General features: G+C 40.4%; 1 protein-coding gene across 7 annotated transcripts in view; it reads right to left on the bottom strand.

Annotated features, from left to right (window-relative positions):
• Positions 1-23,195, bottom strand: part of dmd (dystrophin) — a 1,983,095-nt gene that overhangs the window by 1,102,342 nt on the left and 857,558 nt on the right. For all 7 annotated transcript variants that reach the window (XM_060833515.1, XM_060833512.1, XM_060833514.1 and 4 more), the window contains 2 exons: positions 10,239-10,483; positions 3,746-3,926 (listed from right to left, as the gene is read on the bottom strand). In XM_060833515.1, the coding sequence (XP_060689498.1) occupies positions 3,746-3,926; positions 10,239-10,483 (426 nt within the window). The remainder of the gene's footprint in view (positions 1-3,745; positions 3,927-10,238; positions 10,484-23,195) is intronic.

Below are 23,195 nucleotides of genomic sequence, written 5' to 3'. Positions count from 1 at the left end.
CAGGAATGAGGCTGGGAGCCTTGGGGGTGAAGAATAAATGGGAGAGGGTGGGGCTGGGGGGAAGGTAGTTGAGAGTGCAATAGGTGCATGGAGGTGGAGTGAAGGTGATAGGTCTGAAGGGAGGGTGGAGTGGATAGGTGGGAAGGAAGATTGGCAGGTAGGACAGGTCATGAGGATGGTGCTGAGCTGGAAGTTTGGAACTGGGGTAAGGTGGGCGGAGGGGAAATGAGGAAACTGGTGAAGTCCACATTGATGCCCTGGGGTTGAAGGGTCCTGAGGCAGAAGAGGAGGCGTTCTTCCTTCAGGCGTAGGGTGGTGAGGGAGTGGCAAAGGAGGCAGCCCAGGACCTGCATGTCCTCAGCGGAGTGGAAGGGGAAGTTGAAATGTTCAGCCACTGGGTGGTTGGTTAGTACGGGTGTCCTGGAGATGTTCTCTGAAGTGCTCTGCGAGTAAGTGATCGGTCTCCACCATGTAGAGTAGAACGCATCGGGAGCAATGTGCAGGTGAAACTTTGATGGATGTGGAAGGCTCCTTTGGGGTCTTGGATGGAGGTGAGGGGGGGGAGGTGTGGGCCCAAGTTTTGCAATTCCAGCGGTGGCAGGGGAAGGTGCCAGGACAGGAGGGTGACCTTATTTCTAATGGCCATTTAACCGGGTTTCTTCAGTAAAATACAATGATTGTCTCATTAGGGTGGCATGGTGGCTCAGTGGTAAGCACTGCTACCTCACAGTGTTCAGGACCTCGGTTCAATTACAGCCTCGGTTGACTGTCTATGTGGAGTTTGCACCTTCTCTCCATGCCTGTGTAGGTTTTCTCTCAGTCCAAAGATGTGCAAGTTAGTAGATTGACCATGGGAAATGCAGGGTTATAGGGTAGGGTAGTAGGTTTCAATGAGATGTTCCTTAGAGGATTGGTTGAGACACAAATGACTGAATGGCTTGCTTCTACACTGTAGGAATTCGATGAAAGCATATTTAATTATGATAGACTACAGTTCTTGTCCCGCTAAATGACCCAAAAAAACTACATGTGCACATAGACTCATACTTCAGAAAAAGGGAGGGGGGTACAAAACTGAGTTCTCTCTGCAGAGGTTCACTTACAATCTCTGCATAACTTTCACTTATTTGATTTAATTTCCCAAACATTACATGAATACAAAGTAAAAAATAGCTTTACTGTGATGGGAAATACTTTGTGGGATAAATAACTTCCTTTTAGTTTTAATTTTCTACTCTTAAATGTATCTGTGGGATAACAAGGTAGAGCTGTAATGTGGAAGAAAAAGAAACAACTGTTAAATGAGTGTATAATGGAAAGTAGGAGACAGGGTGACCAATCTGGTTCCCACTTATAAATTGTCTTGATTTTAATACTCTGATCCTTATTTTCAAATTGTTCTACAGTTTGTCCCATTCACCTCTCACCTTCGCCAGTTACACAAATCTCCCAAAATAGCAGAGTCAGCAAAATAGACACTGCTCTCTGTGGACAAGATCAAGAGTCCCAAAGTCTGTACACCAGGGGTTCAGGATATCTCATCTGGTCTTCAGAGGAACTCAGAGCAAGAGGGGACAGACCCAGTTGCTGTGGTCCATGTAAGTACCAACAAAAGTCAGTGAGTGCCTTTCAGATAGATAGATGGATAGGTTCTGGATTAGTAATTAGTAAAGATTTCAAAAGTTAAGGGGAGAAGTCAGGAGAATGAGTTAATTCTGCTCCTACATCTCACAGTCATTCAATGCCAGATCTGACTGAACCAGGAGGGTCCTGTCCTCGACTGAAAAATCTGCTTAAAATTCTGGCATCATCCTGGAACACAAAGTTGACAGTCCACATTCTTTTCTCTTTTAAAAATTGATTCAGAGCATAGAACTTTACAGTGCAGTACAGGCCCTTTGGCCCTCGTGAAGCATCAACCTGTGGAACCATTTATCCTACACTATACCATTTTCATCCACATGTTTTTCCAATGACCATTTCTTAAACTTCTTTCACACGTCTCCATCCTCATCTCAAATAGTGTGAGAATCCTACTTTCCTCCTCCAATACCTCTCCATTGCAATCCAGTTGGGTGCAATTGCAGTCATCTGCTGTCACATTAAAAAATATTCTCTTCCTGATTCTGACCCATTACCTCACAATCCCTGGACCCTTCCTCATCTTCAGGTTATCCTTTGGTGCATTCATCTGGAAACCAGTGTCAGTTACTACCTGTGTAATATTAACTCCCTGCTTGACCGCACCACCACCTCTTTTGATAGTTTCATTGTCTTGATATTGTCTGATAGTTGGTGCAATATCCAGGACAGGAAAAACTGAAATTTCTTCCAACTAAATACTGGGAAGATTGAAGCTGTTGTCTTTAGTTTCTGCCACAAATTTGTCCGTAGGCATCAACTCCATCCCTTTCCCAGGAAATTTTCTGAGACTAATCCTATGTGTTTGCAAACCTTAGTGCTATTTGTGACCTCAAGATAAGCAACCGCCAAATTGTTTTAAATGGTTCTGTGCAAGTGTGCAGACATCTAGCTCAAATAATTCATTTTCAGGATCTAAATACTGGAATTTGACCCACCTCTCTCAAATAATAAATTGTTACACACCTACCAAATTGATACTTTAGCACAGACAAGGGACTCAAAGACAATCTGACCCAGTTGTACACAGTTTAGCAGGCTTGCACAGTCATAGATGCAAAGTAAAATAAACAATATGTTATGTGAAAGGACAAAACATTTAGGGGAAAAATACAATCTGAAGAAGTTTGCAAGAGAGTTAAAATAAGTAAAGAGCAGGTGGATGAAGTAGCTGGGCAAAATTTGATAGCTGGTTTATGATGTGGGTAAACATGAACTTGTCCTGTTTTAGCAGAAAGACTAGAAAAGTTTTATATCACTAAAAGTGAAAGATCTGCAGCATTTTGTACAGCTAGTATAGAGGGATTGAGGGATTCTGGTACATTCAGCACAAAAGGTTATCCATCTAGGTCCAACAATTGATAAGGAAGACAAATGTAATGTTGTTGTTTATTGCCAAGGGAATGATAATTAAGAATATCGAATTTTTACTGCATATATAGACAGTTTAGTGAGGCCACATCTAGAATACTGCATACAGTTTCAGACTGCTGATTGGAAAAACTGCTTCAAAAGTACTTCAGAGATTGCTCTCATGAATGTGGATATGCAGGGAAGGAAATGAAGAAAGAATCAAGGGAAACAATAAGCTTTGGTTCACAGAGAAAGAGAAGTTATAGGAGGGAAAAGATAAAACTAACATTGGATTGAAGCACCAAGGTTAAATCAGTAAGAATGGTGTCTGGGAAAAATCAGAACAATGACGTTAATTAGGATTTCAATTTAAAGGTTTGCAACAGCATTGTGGTAGCATCCTTATAGAACAAAAGATAGCAGTGAATGGAAAGAAGCAGCATATTACTTCTGAACTCTGGATAAGTGCATTCTGCTGCAAGTGATGAAATGTCTGTCAAATATAGATTTAAATAATTACAGGCTTCTCTCCTGTTTGAATGATTTCAATGTTCAGTGTTCAGCAACGACTTAGGAAAAAAACACTAGAATGTGTATACTTCACTTCTACTTTGTGAAAACCTGTTCTGCCATTCTTACTTTGGTTTGGAAAGATTTTGATTGGAGAAAGTTCCACATTCTGTTTACCAGCTCAGGTTAGTTTCTCATATATGTTTAAACTTATCCATTCTGAACACATAGAATCACTTACGGGAGTTCAACTGTTTTTCTTCAGCCTGCAGAGCTTTGAGAACTTGGTCATAATGATTGGTAGAGGCCTTGATATCAGCCGTTAAAGATTTGGGCACCTCTTCCTTCTGCTTTAATTCAGCTCCTTGTTCTGTCAGCTTATGAACCAATGGCTGCAGTGCTGTCAATCTCGAGATTTCCTCCTGAAAGGTTCACACAAAAACAGATTTTATTTTGTCAATGTCAGGATATGAATATCTTTAAGTTCTATATTTCTTGGTTTGGGGTGGAGGTGTCATCTAACAATATAAAAAGCATTAAAGACCAGCTTCTCTGGAACATTTAAACAACTAGTCTGAGCTTGGAATGACTCGTTAGTTCCATTACAAGACTTAATACCAACTAATCAGGATTTAAATGCTCAATCTAAATTTAGTTGGCAAGATGATCAATGTTAAAATTAGAAAATAATCAGTGCTTCTGGGAGGGCTGGGCTAGGCAGCAAAACAGGAGAGCACTAGCCATTGATTATCAGATCTAAATCTAGCCTGGATTGAGCAAATATATGTTTTCTGAAAGAGCTGTCACTGCGTTTAACCTTACCGACTGTGGATGGCCTGAATTCAGTTCCGAGTAAGCATTATTTCAAAGCACAAGTACATACAAAACTAGTACTGTCTGGGAGGGCCATGAGAATGATTGATGGCAGAAATAAAGATGGGTGCAGTCGGGTGCTTTTCTGAATATGCCATAAGGAACAATGGAGTCACAATCATGTAAGAATCAGCAGTATTATGTACCTAAGTTGTGCCTGACCCAAACATGGGTGAAGTGATTGGGCAAAGATGCAATTGAAACCTCTACTTCTAATGATGTTAACATCTTTACTGACAATCAACAGCAAAACACCAGAAGTATGATCACTGCTTACAATAGACTCGTGGAATATTTTGACAATGAATGTGGAAATCAAATTGAAAAGGACACAGCAAAGGTAAAGCAAAATAGCTAAGGAATGTCTGACTGTATTCAAGAGACCGAGCACATGTGGGTTATCTAGTCACATATGCTTTCACTAGAACTTACCATTTACTTAACAGTTCTGTTTGATTAGCAATATGTATTGGCAAAACTGTACTGAAGAATTTCATCACCACCTCAACACAAGGTTATCACTCTCTCTCTCTCCAAATAAATTATGAAATGCTGTTTCTATTTCATCGGAGAATGCTTCATGTTTGAACTTTTGGTGAAACTTTTTTTAATCCTGAGTAAATGCATTATTCTTATATGTATATCAGCCAGATATTGGGTGCATTTTTAAAAATCTCCATTTGCCATACAAGCACAATGTGTTATCTCTGAATAAAATCTAAAGAATTTTATTTCTAGTAAAGAAACAAAACCACTGAATTGGCATTGTCATTCAACAAAAAATTAAAGGACATATTTTTCAACACACTTTCATGTTCTGAATCTAACAGAAAGCATCAAAACTGAACACAATTTCCACACATGTATAAAGAAAACCTTCAAGAGGAGATTAAGGAATACTTTATGTATAGTTCTTCCAGTTAATGAAGCCATTTTTATCACGTTCATCCTCTGTAAGAAATTTGTTTGCAATGAATTAGATTACTTACAGTGTGGAAACAGGCCCTTCGGCCCAACAAGTCGACACCGACCCGCCGAAGCGCAACCCATATACCCCTACATTTACCCCTTACCTAACACTATGGGCAATTTAGCATGGCCAATTCACATGACCCGCACATCTTTGGACTGTGGAACGAAACCACCTCAACACAAGGTTATCACTCTCTCTCTCTCCAAATAAATTATGAAATGCTGTTTCTATTTCATCGGAGAATGCTTCATGTTTGAACTTTTGGTGAAACTTTTTTTAATCCTGAGTAAATGCATTATTCTTATATGTATATCAGCCAGATATTGGGTGCATTTTTAAAAATCTCCATTTGCCATACAAGCACAATGTGTTATCTCTGAATAAAATCTAAAGAATTTTATTTCTAGTAAAGAAACAAAACCATTGAATTGGCATTGTCATTCAACAAAAAATTAAAGGACATATTTTTCAACACACTTTCATGTTCTGAATCTAACAGAAAGCATCAAAACTGAACACAATTTCCACACATGTATAAAGAAAACCTTCAAGAGGAGATTAAGGAATACTTTATGTATAGTTCTTCCAGTTAATGAAGCCATTTTTATCACGTTCATCCTCTGTAAGAAATTTGTTTGCAATGAATTAGATTACTTACAGTGTGGAAATAGGCCCTTCGGCCCAACAAGTCGACACCGACCCGCCGAAGCGCAACCCATATACCCCTACATTTACCCCTTACCTAACACTATGGGCAATTTAGCATGGCCAATTCACATGACCCGCACATCTTTGGACTGTGGAACGAAACCGGATCACCCGAAGGAAACCCACGCAGACACGGGGAGAACGTGCAAACTCCACACAGTCAGTCGCCTGAGTCGGGAATTGAACCCGGGTCTCAGGTGCTGTGAGGCAGCAGTGCTAACCACTGTGTACCGTGCCGCCCACAATTGTTTTCTAAAACTATGCCTGCTGTCTTAATTCAAATTACCATCCAAAGTAGAATCTGAGTCAAGAGAGTAGAAGGCAACTCTCATGAAGATGATGGGTTTTTAATTAATATACTTAAATACCAGGCTGAATGAAGATACAAGGAAATGTTGGGATTAAATTATGGAAATATAAAATATAGGAATGTGACAAGTAAAATGACAATATTCAATCACAACTGGTCATTATAAGTTTCATTCAAGTTCACAAAGTGAGCATTATTCTCAGTGTTTTGACATATCAATTTCCCAGCAAAATGTCTTTCGAGTAATCTCCTCAATGTCTGAAACATTAACATCTTCAGGAAAAATTGAAAGGTTGGTCACAGAAAACCTTTCTTAATGTGGCCTAGACAACTTTACTGTGGTCTCCTACTGCCGTTGGAGTCACAATTGTGCATCCAAGATGATGATAGTAGACAAGAAAGTATGCTTAACAAAGTGGTCACACAGCAGATTAACAGCATGCAGGCAGAAAAGGAATGGATGAACAGTTAGACAGTACAGGTAGACCAGGTAAGTCATGCAGGAGTCCCCAAGTCTATCTCACTCACCAACTAAAATTTTCCATTCCAAATGCTGAGGGTGATGGGTCATCAAAGGAATGTCATGAAAGCCAAGCTGCAGCACCAGAAATGGCTCAGTCACACAAGTGGGGCAGAAGACTGGAAGGGCAGTGGTGGTAAATTATTTGGTAGTTAAGGAGACAGCCATGTGTTTCACTGGCTACAGACATGATTCTAGGATAGTATTTTTCCTCCCTGTACCAGGGTCAAATATGTCTCAGATTTGCTTCAGGACATTCTTTCGGGAGAGGAAGAAAAACCAGATGCCATGGTCCACATTGACACTAATAAGATAGACAGAAAGAGGAATGAGGTCCTTTATGAAAAATCAAGAGAGCTAGGCAAGAGAGTGAAGAGAGGATCTCTGAGGCATTAATCCCAGAATTATTCCCACCGCCACCTAAATTACCCCCACTGCCACAGGAAGCAAATGATCATGTCACTGGAAAAACAGCACAGAAAGGAGAGATTTCAACTTCTGGGCATTTGGGACCAGTTTCTGGGGCAGGTGGGATATTCACAAGGAAATCAGTTTCCAACTTACTAAGACCGGGACCAATATCTTTGCTGGCAGATTAGCTCGTGCTATTGGGTAGAGTTAAATGAGCTTGTTAGGGGGATGAGAACCAGCAAGAGAATTCAGTTAGAATAAAAACAAAACTGGTCACAAGAAGCAGAAAAGCTATTAATGAAAAGGGGCAGTAGCAGAAACAAGTCCCAGAATCAAGCAGGATCAAACTTCAGAAATGTTGAAAAGGCAGTATTAAAAATGCTATGTAAATGCCCGCAGCATTAAAGGATAGGTGAATTGATGGCATTAGAAGTTAAAAGGGTATGGTTTGATTGCAGAGGTTTGGCAGCAGGACAAAAATGACTTGGAACTGACTATTAAAAGAGGAAAAGGCACAACAGAAAATCAAGTGGGGTAGCTCTGAAAGGAATGGATGAGATCTCTGTCTTAGTGACAGAGGATTTTGGGTGAGAAGAACAGCATGCAGAATCTGTTTGGATGGAGGCAACAGAATCATAGAACCCTTCCAGTGTGGAAGCAGGTCATTTGGCCGAACAAATCCATACTGACCCTCTGAAGAGCATCCCATCCAGACCCAACCCCCCCTCTACCCAATCCCTGTTACCCTGTATTTCCCATGGCCAATCCACCTAACCTGTACATCCTTTGATTGATGGAAGAAACCTCCACTGATACGGGGAGAATGTGCAAACTCCACACAGTTGCCTGAGGCTGGAATCAAACCAGAGTCCCGAGTGTTGTGAGGCAACCATGCTAACCACAGAGCGACTGCTCAGAAAGGGTAGGAAACATTGGAAAGAGTGATATATTTGCCAAACAGTCGTGGCAAAGCAGAATATAACACAATTCAAGAAATTAGAGATGCCTTGTGCAAGGGGAATGCAATTGTTATAAGACCACAGAAATAGGAGCAGGAGTCATTCAGCTCCTCAAACCTGCTCTGCCATTCAATAGAATCATGACTGAGCCAACACTTCTCATATCCACGTTCCTGCCTCTTCCTCACAATAATGCCAGATAATGTTAAATCAAGGGGAATTGCTTCATAGATTTGTCAAAAATATCATAATCCTGAGTATTTGGAGAACTTTAAAATTTAGCAAAACAAGAGCAATAATTTACTAAAGAAAAAGAAAATAGAATTTAAGTGGAAAGTATCAAAACAAAACCAAATTGGATTGTAGAAATTTCTCTAAGTTTGCAAAAAAAAAGACACAATAAATGGTTCTTTCTCAGGCTGGCAGACTGTTATCAGTGGGATACCACAAGGCTTGGGCTCACACTGTTCACAATCTAGGTCAATGATTGAGATGGGTAGTTTGTACATGATACAAAATCTGATAGGACTATAAGTTGTGAGGAGGATGCAAAAAAGCCTTTATGGGAATTTACACAGGCTGAGTGATTGGGCAAGGATATGGTCAGTGGTATATAAAGTGGATAGGTGTGAGGGTATCCTTGGTGGGAGGAAGAGAGTTGCAGATTATTTCTGAAAAGGTGAGAGATTAGAAAGTGTTGATATCCAAAAAAACTTATTTATAAGTTACTGCGAACGAGTAGGTAGGTGCAACAAGTAATTCAGTTGGCAAATGATACATTAGCCTTTATCACAAAAGGATTTGAGTACAACAGCAAAAAAATTCTTAATTCAACAGTATTGAACACTGGTGACATTGCATCTCAAGTATTGTGGACTATCTGGTCCCCTTGCCATAAAGATATAAAGGGATTGCTGTGGATGATCGTTGGACTCATTCCTGGGATGGTGGGATTGTCCCATAAGACGACATGGAGGAAAATGATCCTGTTTTCTCTGAAGTTTAGAAAACTGAGAGACAATTTCATAGAAACTGGCTAAATTCTTACAGTAATACAGAGAGTAGATGCAGAAAGTGTCTTACACAAGAGGCCACAGTTTCATACAAAAAGGCAAGCTGTTTCAGACTGAGATGAACAGGAACAACTTCACTCAAAGGGTGACAGATCTTGAGAACTGAGGTTTGTGTTGAAAATGAGCAGTGAAGCAAGGGATTTGTGACAGGTCACTCACCATTAAGAACGGAAAGTACTTAGTAGCTGTCATTTTTAGTCATATTAATTCAAACTACTTGTTGTCTTCGCCATTAAATTAAATTAAATTGTTCTCCATGTGTGTTTTAAAGGGTACAAATTATTCCATGAATAATTTCAGAAACTTCATAACATTTTACAATGGTTCAGTGCAGCAAATCATACTTTCTTCTGATAATGGTAATTATATGAATTGTCGTCTTCTTCTCCTCCAGGATGCAGAGCATTTGAAGAAAGGGTTCGGGGAAAGGCACCAAGAGCCATATCCCAAAGTCCCAGTTGGGCTTTCCTCCCATTTAATCAGTGCATGGCTGCCATACAGCAGCTTCCTACCTCGAGTAAGGACAGGAATTCACTGCCTTGGTTATTTCTGGCCCAGTCACCTAATTGAGAAAACATTCAAAATGCCAATTCCATGGAGCCATTATTCAGCAACACAGCAGGAGTTGTCAGCAGCCTGCATGTTTTCAAAGAATTGTGCATTTTGTAAAAAGCACAGTTCCAGTTACAGATAATTTTCATAAGTATGAGCATATCTGTAGTTAGATCTGTTTTGTAGTTTCTCTGACACTTGTTTGAACACTATCTTGAACACGAAGAAACCTCTCAAGTCCCCGTGTCCATTGCATGTGGGATATCACCATGATTGAGAGATGGTTCAGAACAAAGCAATATAAAATGCCAAATGTGCAAAACAAACTTTCCCTCTAATCACTGAATGTTCTAACCTTGCATTTCTCCAATTGGACCTTTGCAGTATCTGACTCAGTGGCCAGTGGTTGCTGTATTTTCAGCCAGTTCTCCGCTGAGACCACAGCTTGATCAAGCTGCTGCAGCTGGGAAGAGACAGTAATGATCTTGCTCTGATACTGCAGCCAATCCATCCTCTCCACCAACAATTGACAAAATTCCTCCCAGCGGTTTTGGAGTTGTTCCGAAGCTTGTTTGATGTCATCAGCAGTTGAGATTCCCTCTGAATAAAATAATACATAAACATACACACACATCAGGGAAAATAGCTATTGGTTGGCAGTGTTTTCAGAAACTTTCAGAACCGCCTTCCCAACAGATTTATACAAATATAGATTCAAATTGCACCAGAAATAAAAATGCCAGCTGAATTTTCAACGTATTCTGTAGGTTATTTGTGCTAAAAGTATTGAATGAGTGAAAGGTGTATTGATAAAAGTAGAATTCATGCTGTGCTAGATTAATTAGAATAAGTCTATTTGTGTAATCAGTGATTGTTGTTCCTCTTGGTTTGCAATCTTTCTTAAGATACATTACATGGTCTTCACAAATTATGGAAACTGGAGGAACTAACACCATAGAAAACGAGATAATAAGAAAGCATCTGAAATTGAAATTCGATCCAATGTTATTCTATTCACAACCCATAATGTGTAAACAGATATTTGATATTTAGAGTATCATTGAATAATATATTTGCTAAATAATCATTTTGGTATATACTTCAGAATGAGATTGTATAATCTTAAAAAAGTGCTGCTCTACCAAGCACAATCAACTGAAAAAACATCTAAATTATAAGATTAACACTTCCGGGGGTGTTCAATATAATATCTGGAAAGGGAATGAAAAATTTTCAAACAGATAGAGTTACTGATAGTTGTCTTTTCCCTAGGATGGGGGATTTCAAAACTAGGGGGCACAGGAGAGAGATTTAAAAGAAAACATGAGGGGCAACTTTATTGTTTCCACACAGAGGGTGGTTCGGGTGTGGAATGAGCTTTCTGAGGAAGTGGCGAAGGTCGATACAATTATAATGTTTAAAAGACTGTTTGGATAGGTACATGAACATGAGAGGTTTGGAGGGATATAGGCCAGAGGCAGGCAGATGGGCCTAGTTTAGTTTGAAGTTATGTTCGGTATAGAGTGGTCAGACCAAAGGGACTGTTTCAGTGCTCTCTGACTCTATATTGAGTTGACAGTCCAGAAAAGGCTGTCCCACATAATGATGACTGGAGCCTCCTGAACAGATACTTCCTCTTTTTCCAACCCATGGCCACAGATTTATTTAGGAACGAATAACTAGTTTTTAATTTCACAAATCAGGGCATCCATCTATTGCACGATAGAAGTCAATCACTAATATCTTAATAATCTTCAGTAAATTCAAGAAAGATACACAGAAAAGAAAATCAAACTCCAAACAAAACTGAAAAATACATTCAAGTCTCTGGATGCAGACCCTAGAAATGATTGTTTCTGGTGAATGACATTTAATCCCATCTGGCAGGCCTACTATTTTGTTCCAGGGAATCAATGCAAGCATTCACGCATTTAAACAGAACTAAATGGTTTGTTTTAACTTCTTTGGGAAGTAGTGAACAAAGAATGTGATCTAATACTGCTAAGTATTTAATTTTATTGCTGCCAGTAATTTTGAAACATTACACATCCACATTACATGAAAAGCATTCCATCTTACCACACAGTTCCTACCAATAAGACCATACAATATAGCAACAGAATTAGACTGTTTGGCCCATCGAGTTGGCTCTGGCATTCGATCATAACTGCAGAAGTGTCCTACAAAACAAAGGTAGGTGGAGGGGCAAGTAGCATGAAGGCTGCAGAAGGACGAGGACAAGCTATGTAGATAAGAGTGAGCTTATGCACTTTGGTGGGACGATTAAGGGCATACACTATTTTCTAAATGTGGTAAGTCTTTGGAAAACTGAAGCACAAAATGACTTGGGACTGCAGGTTCAGGATTCTCTTAAGATTAACGTACAGGTTCAGCTGGCAGTTAGGAAGGCAAATGCAATGTGAGCATTCACTTCAAGTGTGCTAGAATGCCACAGCAGGGATGGATTCCTGAGAAGGGTCTGGTCAAACCGCATGTGGAATATCAACAGCAGTTTTGGGCTTTGTATCCAAGGAAGGATGTGTTGGTATTGGAAGGGTTCCAGAGAAGGTTTACAGGAATGATCCCAGGGATGAAGTGTTTGTCTGATGAAGAGCAGTTGAGGTTGCGGGTCTATAATCTATGGAGTTTAAAAGGATATGGGGGGGGGGTCCGATTTAAACTTACAGCATACTGAAAGGTCTGGATAGAGTGGAGACGGAGAAGAGGTTTCCACTAGAAGGATAGACTAGGATCTGAGGGACAACCCTTCAGAACTGAGATGAAGAGGAATTTCTTCAGCCAGAGGGTAATTAATCCATTGAATATAATGCGGCAGAGGACTGTGGAGGCTAAGTCAGTGAGTGCCTTTCAAGTAGTTATCGGTAAGGGGATCAAAGGCTTACAGGGAGATTGCAGGAGAATAGGACTGAGAAACATATCAACCATGATCGAATAGCAGAGGAGACTCGATGGCCTGAATGGCCTTATGCTTTCTATTTTCATTCTTTGTGACAGTTTTGGGTCTTTTTTATAATGGTTAAATTCTCAAGCCCAACATTTTTAATAGAAAGATCATCAGCACTAGAATGATATTGGGTGGACTCATAGGCAGTACAGCGTAGGTATTTGAAGGAGGGAGACCTAACGTATAATCCTCCTCAAAGTCTTGAGAACAATGGACTGGATTTTAAGAGGGTCAGACACAGACAGACTGCCACATTGCTCCAATAATTTTTCCCATTAAGACAGAGTTCCGCATTTCTGATGGAAAATGCTGATCACGGCACTTTCAGGAAGGTTAAACTCAATAGATCTATCATAGTGCAGGATATTCAGGGGAAGACAAACCACACCCTTTTTGCCATGGCAGCACTTGCTCTATTCTGTGATTTAAACATTCAGCACCACAGCCAAACAGTTATGCAGGAGTTTAACTCTTAACTTCGATTTTAATTATCTAACTTTGCCCAGGAAATTTAACTGCCGCAGTAAACTCTGAATTTTCCAGTTTACATGGGTACTTTCTGAATGATTCAGGCACAGGTGAATCATGCAATGAAAATTTCAATTTTCCAGGCAATTCCTTCATACATCAGGGATTACATGGTCAGAAGGCACAACTCATATCTGTATTACAGAAACAACTCCCTGGCCATGCACAATCCAGGGCAACATTCATCAAATCAATGAAAGTTATATTTTATTGTGTGTTTGCAACTAATTACATCTTGCTAACTGCAAGAGACCTATTTAGTTAGACCAGGAAATGACTTTCCTCTGGGGTAAGCAGGCGCTGTAGTTTCTTACACTTAAATAGGATGGTGGTAATTCAAGAGGAGAGCAATAGAGAGAGGAAAAGCAGTATGCAGGAAGGAAAAAGAGCATAGGGGAGATGACCGGAGACAGGGGGAGGGGAAGGCAGATGTGGGGGGAAAGACTGAAAGCGAGAAAACAGAAAGACAGGGAAAGTAAGGGATGGAGAAAGGAAAGTGAGAAATAGAAAGGGAAAGAGGGATAGAGGAGAAGAGGCAAGGAAAATGGTGAAAGGGAGGATTAAGGGCCTTAATGCCGGTCTCTCCACTATGGAGATGTCCATAGCAGGGCCTAGAAGAGGGAATAGACATTGTGTGCTGCTGCATGAGGCTTTTCATGACTAGATTTTAACAAATTTGCGAAGTTTCATTTGTAATTTGACTCAAGCTACGGTTTCTCTTGAAGGGGCAACTATCTGCTAAACGGAGTTCATTTGGTTCCATTATTACTGCACTTTATAAATTAGTTACTCAAAATAACAGAAAGACAGTGATTGCCAAATGGTGGGTTGTGAATAGATCTATTATATCAAGTCATAAAGCTGTACAACGTGGGAACAGACTCCAACTAATGCATGCGGACCAAATATCCTAAATTAATCTCTTCCCATTTGCGAGCATTTGGCCCATACCTCTCCAGACCCTTTCTACTCATGCATCTATCCAGATGCCTTTCAAATGTTGTAATTGTCCAAGCCTCCATCATTTCCTCTGGCAGCTCATTCCACACACACGTACCACCCTGTGTGTGAAACAGTTGTCCCTTACATCCTTTTTAAATCTTTCCTCTCTCACTTTAAACCTATGCCCCCTAGTTCTGGACTCCCCCAACCCAGGGAAACGACTTTGTCTATTTACCCATTTAATGCCCCTCATGATTTTATAAAACTGAGGTCACCCCTCAGCCTCCGACGCTTCAGGGAAAGCAGCCCTACCCTATTCAACCTCTCCTCATAGCTCAAAACCTCCAACCCTGGCAATATCTTTGAAAACCTTTTCCAAACCCTTTCAAGTTTCATGACATCCTATAGCAGGAAAGCATATAAGACATATCACTATTCAATATCACTGGTTTGGAGACTGAGTGAACACACAAATAAAATAAATTGCTGCAACTCCTTTTCTTTAATTTCCTCCTTTAGAGTAACTGATTGGGATTTTCTCCTTCCCTGCTTTTAAAAAGGATGAGATTCATTTTACTGTCAACGCACTCCCGGCGATCTCTTTTCCGACAATTCATCAAAAATCTAAACCTAACTATCCTATGTGCATTTCACTGCAGTTTATTTTACATGTTGCCACGTGTGTAATAAGGAATTAATCTTTCTCTCTCAGTTACCAGCAGTTGGTAATCTAGCCCTGTAAGTCATACTGCTATCAAATCCACTGTCTTTCCTCCTTCCTTAACTCACTCAAACACCAGTCCAATTTCACGCTGAAGGGCATTTTCCATAACTATGACATTTGTACGGATTGGAGTCTTTTTTCTGGGAAAATTTGAAAAGCTGGTGGATTTCCCTTTCGGGGTGGGATGGCTGAAAGAAACAAAGCTGTGCATGGAATCCATGTTGGAGAAACACCAACAAAGAATCAAAGAACTCCACTGCCTACATGTCCAAGGAGCAACGAGATAGTGGTCATAGCGTCACACTGCATGAAAACAGGCCCTTTGGTCCAACCAGTCCATGACAAACATAATCCCAAACTAAACTAGTCCCACCTGTATGCTCCTGGCCCATAGCCCTCCACACCTTTCCTAATCATGTACTAATCCAAATATCTGTGAAACATTATAATTCCACAATTCTACAAGCGAACTACCCTCTGAAAAAAAATTACCTTTCTTTTTTTTAAATTGCTCTCCTTGCATCTAAAAAATGAGTCTTGAAATCCCCCATCCTCGAGGAAATACACCTACCATTAACGTAATCTCTACCTAGGTACAGTAACCTTTCAACCTCCTTCACTCCAATGAGAAAAATCCTAGCCTATCCAGCCTTTTCTTATAACTCAAACCTTCCATACCTGGCAACACCTTGATAAATCTCTTCCGAACCTTTTCCAGCTTAATAATATCCTTCCTATAACAGAACGATCAGAACTGGACAGAGTTCTGGAAGAGGCCTCACCAATGTTAGGTATAACCTCAAAGGGACTTCCCAACTCCTGTATTTAAGGATGTCAAGCCATTCATAGTGGTACTCTGTTAGATATTTATAAGTGTTATTATACTGAACAGTTATTATATATTTCCACTGATTTTTACAGCATTGGATTCTTAACCCGAACAGTAGTCAGTCACAATGATTATCACCCTCACTGCTGAAGATCTTTCAGACTGGTATGTCATCCTTAAAAATATATTATTTTCTTGCTGGTTTACAATCTTCCATCCTCAATGTTTAATTTACTGTCTGATACAGATCCAAATGACCTTTGCTCGTGGTTTTCTCCATTTAAGCTCTCAGACACATCTCCCCAACCAGCCCAAGCAACAAGCTCATCTATGCTATTTATCCTATTGCCAGTGTATCCCACATGTTTATGACTCTTTGTGTATAGAGGTCTGTCTTTATTCTCCTCCTGCATTTATTAGTTGCCAGTTACAATTATGGCCTATGGTGTCTCTCATAATTAGAAAGATTTTCTCCATATATAACCTGTAAAAACCTTACATTACCTTGAAGTTGTCTTCATCCTTCAAATTTCTCTTTTCTTTAGGTTTTATTCCTAGCCCCATTGACATGTCGAGTCAATGACCTCTGTTGCAGTACGGGTTACTCTTGGGGGCTCAAGAATCTCAAACAACAGTATCCCGTGGCCCACTATTGTGTTGCATCATTTTATCTTGCAAGATCCACTCCCAGGTGATTCTCTACACCCAAAGCTTTAATTATTTTTAAGCATACTCAAACATAATTGGTAATAGTTCTCAGAACTTTTCATCATAAATGTTTGCTTTCTTAACAACTCACCATGCTCCCCAGTGCCACCGTAATACACCCAGAGTCTGCTTTCAATCAGTAAGACAGCTCTTGGCATGCTGTGTGCACCACTGTCGAATAATGACTAGAAAGGATAAACTTCCTTTTATATTGTACCTTTCAAGTCCGCATCCCAAAGTGCTTCACAATCAATGAAGCATTTTTCAAGTGCGGTCACTGTTGACTGGCAAACCTAGGAAGCTAAAGGGCAGTGACAGAGATCAGAACTTCGAATTCTCATTAGTCACTCGATGACAATCTGTCATGGAGTGGAATCTTTTACTGGCTGTGAACAAGGGAAGAAAGTGGAGTCAAATCATATTTTATTTTGGTTAAGTACACTTGTCTGATCAAATCTATTTTGAGTTCACATCAAAGTTAGAAATGGTGGGTCCTCTCTCTCTCAAATTTAACAAAAATTGACCAGCTGAGAATATCTACAGGAAAGCAAAACAAAGATAATTTCTTAAAACCACTTGCAGATCTTCTAACAGGAAGCCATGTCCTGTCATATCCGGTCAGTACTCTTTCTCCTTTCCATTTTCAATTAATTTTTGAAATTAATTGAAGGTTTCCTATTTGTTTTAGTTTTGAAAATAAACAATTTAAACACGAAGAAGTGTTTTCTTCCCTGTAGAGGAATCTAAATTATGTTTCAAGGACATGACAATGTATGGTCATTTCACTTGGGTTATTAAAGTTATTAGGCATCAGGAAAAAGGATGTGAACTTCAAAGATAATGAACTAAAACTTGATTGAAAATCAAAAGAAAAGTTACATAATGTCCTCCACAGTGAGATTTAAGGTCAGAATGGGTTGAAACAACTTTTTATAGCTTTGCATTCAACTGTATTTAGTGTCAAATGTCATTGAATGGTAGCATTCAAATCTCTGAGAAATTGAGAGCTCAAGCATGACCCCAGAAACTCGTGCCCAAAACCTGGGATGACACTCCCAGTGTGGAAATGCTGTCAGAGCAGAGGTGCCTCTTTTACATTAGATGTTAGATTGATGCCCCACTTTTGTTAGACATTTACATTAATGTTAAACTGATGTTGAAGTTTCTATGGCTCTATTTTGAAGAATAGCTAAATGTGTTATGGTCCAGGCCAAAGCCCCTCAAAGCATTTCAAGAAGGCAGCCCAGACCGTAACCTTTCTAGCTGTTTTAAGCAAGTGTAGAATGAATATTCAGGAGTGATGTAGCTGGCCCAAGCAAAACAGAATTTATTTACAAACTACTGAATGAAACACAAACAAAAGAGACTGAGTTGAGAATAACTTAACCTATCTGAAAACCCAACTGACTCTATCGCAACTTAATGATGCTGTTCCAAATACTTACAGTCACAAAGTCAGGGAGATGTACAGCCTTGAAACAGACCCTTTGGTCTAACTTGTCCATGACGACTAGATATCCTAACCTAATCTAGTCTCATTTGCCAGCACAGGTCCATATCCCTTCCTATTCATATGCCCATTCAGATGCCTTTTAAATGTTACAATTGCACCAGCTTCCTCAGGCAGCTCATCCCATACATGCACCACCCTCAGCATGAAAACATTGCTCCTAAGAACTGTTCTGCCAAGAACCTGGGTTCGATTCCAGCCTCAGGCGACTGTCAGTGTGGAGTTTGTACATTCTCCCCATGTTTACTGGGTTTCCTCCCACAATCAAATGATGTGCAGGTTAGGTGAATTTGCCATGCTAAATTGCCCAAAGTGTTCAGGGATGTGTAGGCTAGGTGCATTAGTCAGGAGTAAGTATCGGGTAGGGGAATGGGTCTGGGTGGGTTACTCTTCAGAGGGTTGGTGTGGACTTGCTGGGCTGAAGGGCTTGTTTACACACTGTAGGGATTTTAATTCCAAATGTTTCCCCTCTCACCTCAAACCTTTTTGCCTTCTAGGGTTGGACTCCCCCACCCCAGGGAAAGGAATCTTAGCAGAACTTATACACTTATTGGTAAGGTCCTGGAAAGCATTGCTGAACAAAGAGACCTTGGAGTGCAGATTCAAAGCTCCTTGAAAGTGGAGTCGCAGGTAGATAGGATAGAGAAGGCGGCATTTGGTATGCTTTCTTTTATTGGTCAGAATATTGAGTGCAGGAGTTGGAACGTCACGTTGCGGCTGTACGGACATTGGTTAGGCCACTGTTGGAATATTGCATGCAATTCTGGTCTCCTTCCTATCGGAAAGATGTTGTGAAACTTGAAAGGTTTAGGGTGAGAGGGGAAAGATATAAAAGAGACCTAAGGGGCAACCTTTTCACGCAGAGGGTGGTACATGTATGGAATGAGCTGCCAGAGGAAGTGGAGGAGGCTGGTACAATTGCAACATTTAAGAGGCATTTGGATGGGTATATGAATAGGAAGGTTTTGGAGGGATATGGGCCGGGTGCTGGCAGGTGGGACTAGATTGGGTTGGGATATCTGATCGGCGTGGATGGGTTGGACTGAAGGGTCTGTTTCCATGCTGTACATCTCCATGACTCTATAACCTTGCCTATTTACTCTATCTATGCCCCTCATGATTTTAAAAACCTCTAAAAGGTCACCCCTCATCCTCCAACACTCCAGGGGAAACAGCCCAATACTATTCAGCCTCTCCCTACAGCTCAAATCATCCAACACTTTCACATTTCACAACTCCCTTCTGAAAGAAGGGAGGCCCGAATTGCATGCAATATTCCAAAAGTGGCCTGACCAGAGTCCTGCACAGCCACAACATGACCTCCTAACTCCTATACTCAATGCTCCAACCAATACACCAAGGCAACATCCCCACAATAATCCTCTTGGCAAAAGAGAGAGAGAAAGAGAGAAATCATTATGGTGTTGCTTTTTTCAGGTCCAGCAGCTTCTCTAGATCCCCAGCTAAAACCAAACCAAACCAAACCTTGAAATGGAAGAACTAGCCACTGTCCTTTCATTTGTACAAGTGTTTTTAAAAAAATGTTTAAACTTTTTCAGTTAGGTATTTCCAGACATATCAGAACCTCTGCCTTTACGAACACTCTGAAAAAAACAAGAACAACATGACCTTGTTGAAGGAGTAGCATCATCACAGGTGTCCTAAGCAACATTGCAAAAAAATCATAAAATGCAGCCATTCAAGCTCATTGTGTCTGTGCTAACACAAATCAATGAGTCCCAGTCCCCTGTCTTTTCCCCATATCCCTATTTTAACAAAGTCTTTTCAGATAATTGTTTAATTTTATTTGAATGCCAAGGTTAGATGTACCTCCATCATAACTTTGAACCCTGCATTCCAGATACCAACCATTCACTGCATAATGAAACTCTCTCCCATGTTACCATTTCCTCTTTTTCCAATCTCATGATCTCAGAACTTTCTGTATCACAAAATTGTTGTCAATGGCAACATTTCTTTCCAATTACTCTGTCTAGACCACTCTTGATTTTGAACATCCCAATCAAATTTCTTCTGAAGTTGCAGTTCTTTAAAAAGCAGCTCCAATTTCTTCCACCCACAGAACAGGAACTGCTTATCCCTGAAAACATTCTCATGGAGCTTGTGAATGCCTTCCCATCCTTCTTCCTAAAGTATCATAACCAGAACTAGACACAGCCTCCACCTGTAACTGAACCAGTGTTTTATGAAAGATTCATTGACGCTTCATTTTTTGTGTACTCCACATCGCAACTTACAAAAGCCCAGGATTCTGTATGCTTTATTAACTGCTTTCTTTCAGCTCTATGTCATTACTATATTATTGTTCATGAGAATTTGTTGTGCACAAATTAGCTGCTGTATTCCCTACAGTACAATGGCACTTCCATCTCAAAAGTACTTTGAATTGTACAATAATTACAGCACCAGAAGCATATTCTTTGTCCCTGCTCTCAAGAACAGCAGCACAACTTGTCACTCTCCTCCATCTTTATGCCAGAGCCCCACAATTGTTCTCACGCCAGGTAATTATCTAATTCCTTGACAAAAGCCACAATTGCACAATGGTCTGATGAGTGCCTTGTATACTTTTACCAAGACTTCCCTATTTTTATACTCCATTACCCTTGCCTAAAAAAAAGAGTTGAAATTCTTGCCACTTGTGTCACCCTCTCTCTCTCTCTCTCTCTCTCTCTCTTACACACACACACAAATTAGGAAATTCCACTCTACATTTCTTTTAAAACCTGATGGGTTGGATGTGCAAGGTTCAGAGGTAACTTGTGTTTCTCATGTGGAACAGATCATCAACTAGTTAACACTTGCACATCTCAGAACAAACCATCTACTGATACAAAGAACAAAGAAAATTACAGCACCGGAACAGGCCCTTCGGCTCTCCAAGCCTGTGCTGATCCAGATCCTCTATCTTAACCTGCCATCTATTTTCTATAGATCTGTATCCCTTTACTCCCTGCCCATTCATGTATCTGTCTAGATAAATCTTCAATGACGCTATTGTTCCTGCCCCTACCACCTCTGCTGGCAATGTATTCCAGGCACCCACCACCCTCTGTGTAAAGAACTTTCCATGCATATCTCCACTAAATGTTTCCTCTCTCACTTTGAACTCATGATCCCTAGTAATTGAGTCCTCCACTCTGGGAAAACATTGCTATCTACCCTGTCTACACCTCTCATGAATTTGTAGGCCGCAATCTCCATCTTTTCAATGAAAATAATCTTAATCTACTCGAGCAAGAATGGCAAAGGTAATTCTTGATAGAAGCAAGAGTGACAGGGGAGTTGTTATGGGGGACTTCAACTTTCCAAATATTGACTGGAAAAACCATAGTTCAAGTACTTTAGATGGGTCAGTTTTTGTCCATTGTGTGCAGGAGGGTTTTCTGACACAGTATGTAAACAGGCCAACAAGAGGTGAGGCCACATTAGACTTAGTACTGGGTAATGAACCCTGTCAGGTACGAGATTTGAAGATAGTTGAGCACTTTGGTGATAGTGACCCACAATTCAGTTATGTTTAATTTAGCGATGGAAAGAGACAGGTATACACCAGAGAGCAAGAGCTACTCCTGGGGCAAAGGCAATTACGACGTGATTAGACAAGATTTAGGATGGATAGGATAAGAAAGGAAACCACAGGGGGCGGGCACAATAGAAATGTAGAACTTATTCAAGGAACAGCTACTGTGGGTCCTTGATGAGTATGTACCTGTCAGTCAGGGAGGAAGTTGTCGGGTGCAGGGGCTGTGGTTTACTAAGGAAGTTGAATCTCTTGTCAAGAGGAAGAAGGCGGCTTATGTTAGGATGAGGTGTGACGGCTCAGTTCAGGCGATTGAGAGTTATAAGCTGGTTAGGAAAGACCTAAAGAGAGAGCTAAGACAAGCAAAGAGGGGACATGAGAAGTTGATGATAGAATCGGGGAAAACCTTTCTCTAGGTATATAAGGGATAAAAGAATGATGAGAGAAAGATTACAGCCAATCAAGGACAGTGGTAGGAAGTTGTGCATGGAGTCAGAGGAGATAGGGGAAACACTAAGTTAATATTTTTCATCAGTACTCAGTGGAAAAAGACAACATTGTTGATGAGAATACAGAGAAACAGGCTACGAGATGAGATCAGATTGAGGTTCACAAGGAGGTGTTAGAAATTCTGGAAAGTGTGAAAACAGATAAGTCCACTGGGCCGGATGGGATTTATCCTATAATTCTCTGGGAAGCCAGGGAGGAGATTGCAGAGCCTCTGGTTTTGATCTTTATGTCTTCATTGTCTACAGGAATAGTACCAGAAGACTGGAGGATAGCAAATGTTGTTCCTATGTTCAAGAAGGGGAGTGAAATGGAAAATTAACATTTATTGTGAAATCTATAAAAGCATGATTGAAACAAAGAAGTAAGGGCCTGACTTTGCAAAGCCTTGCAGACAGACAGAAAAAATGAAAGGCTAAACCGACAGTAAGGAATTACAAGGACAGTAAACTATCGTATCAACAGTCAAGGAATGAGAAAAACAACTCCATATGTGGAAAGGAACCTGAATGTTCCAGGCTCCTGGCCTTGAGGTGTTGATAAGGAGAAGCGAGTTATAGTATAAAGGGAATATGGGAAAGCTGTGAGGAGCCCCTTACAAGAGTCGACTTGCCAATGCATCGGGTCGACTCTGCAGAGTCCAAAAATAAACTTTTTATTTGCTCTTGCTAGCATTTGAGTCGAGTCGACTTAATTTCCACCACAGGGAGTAATTATAGGCCAGTGAGCCTTATTTCAGTTGTGGGTAAAATGTTGGAAAAGGTTTTAAGAGATAGGATTTATAATCATCTCTATAGGAATAAGTTGATTAGGAATAATTAGTACGGTTTTGTGAAGGGTAGGTCCTGCCTCACAAACCTTATTAAATTCTTTGAGGAAGTGGCTAAACAGGTGGATGTGAATAAAGCCATTGATGTGGTGTATATGGACGTTAGTAAGGCATTTGATAATGTTCCCCATAGTAGACTACTGCACAAAATATGAGGCATAGGTTTGAGGGTGATTTAGCGGTTTGGATCAGAATTGGCGATCTGAAAGACAGAGGGTGGTGGTTG

This window comes from Hemiscyllium ocellatum, chromosome 12 (genome assembly GCF_020745735.1).
Source record: "Hemiscyllium ocellatum isolate sHemOce1 chromosome 12, sHemOce1.pat.X.cur, whole genome shotgun sequence".
NCBI classification, from domain to species: Eukaryota; Metazoa; Chordata; class Chondrichthyes; order Orectolobiformes; family Hemiscylliidae; genus Hemiscyllium; species Hemiscyllium ocellatum.
The sequence above is the reverse complement of the archived record's forward strand: the minus strand, read 5'-3'. Positions and strand labels throughout refer to the sequence as shown.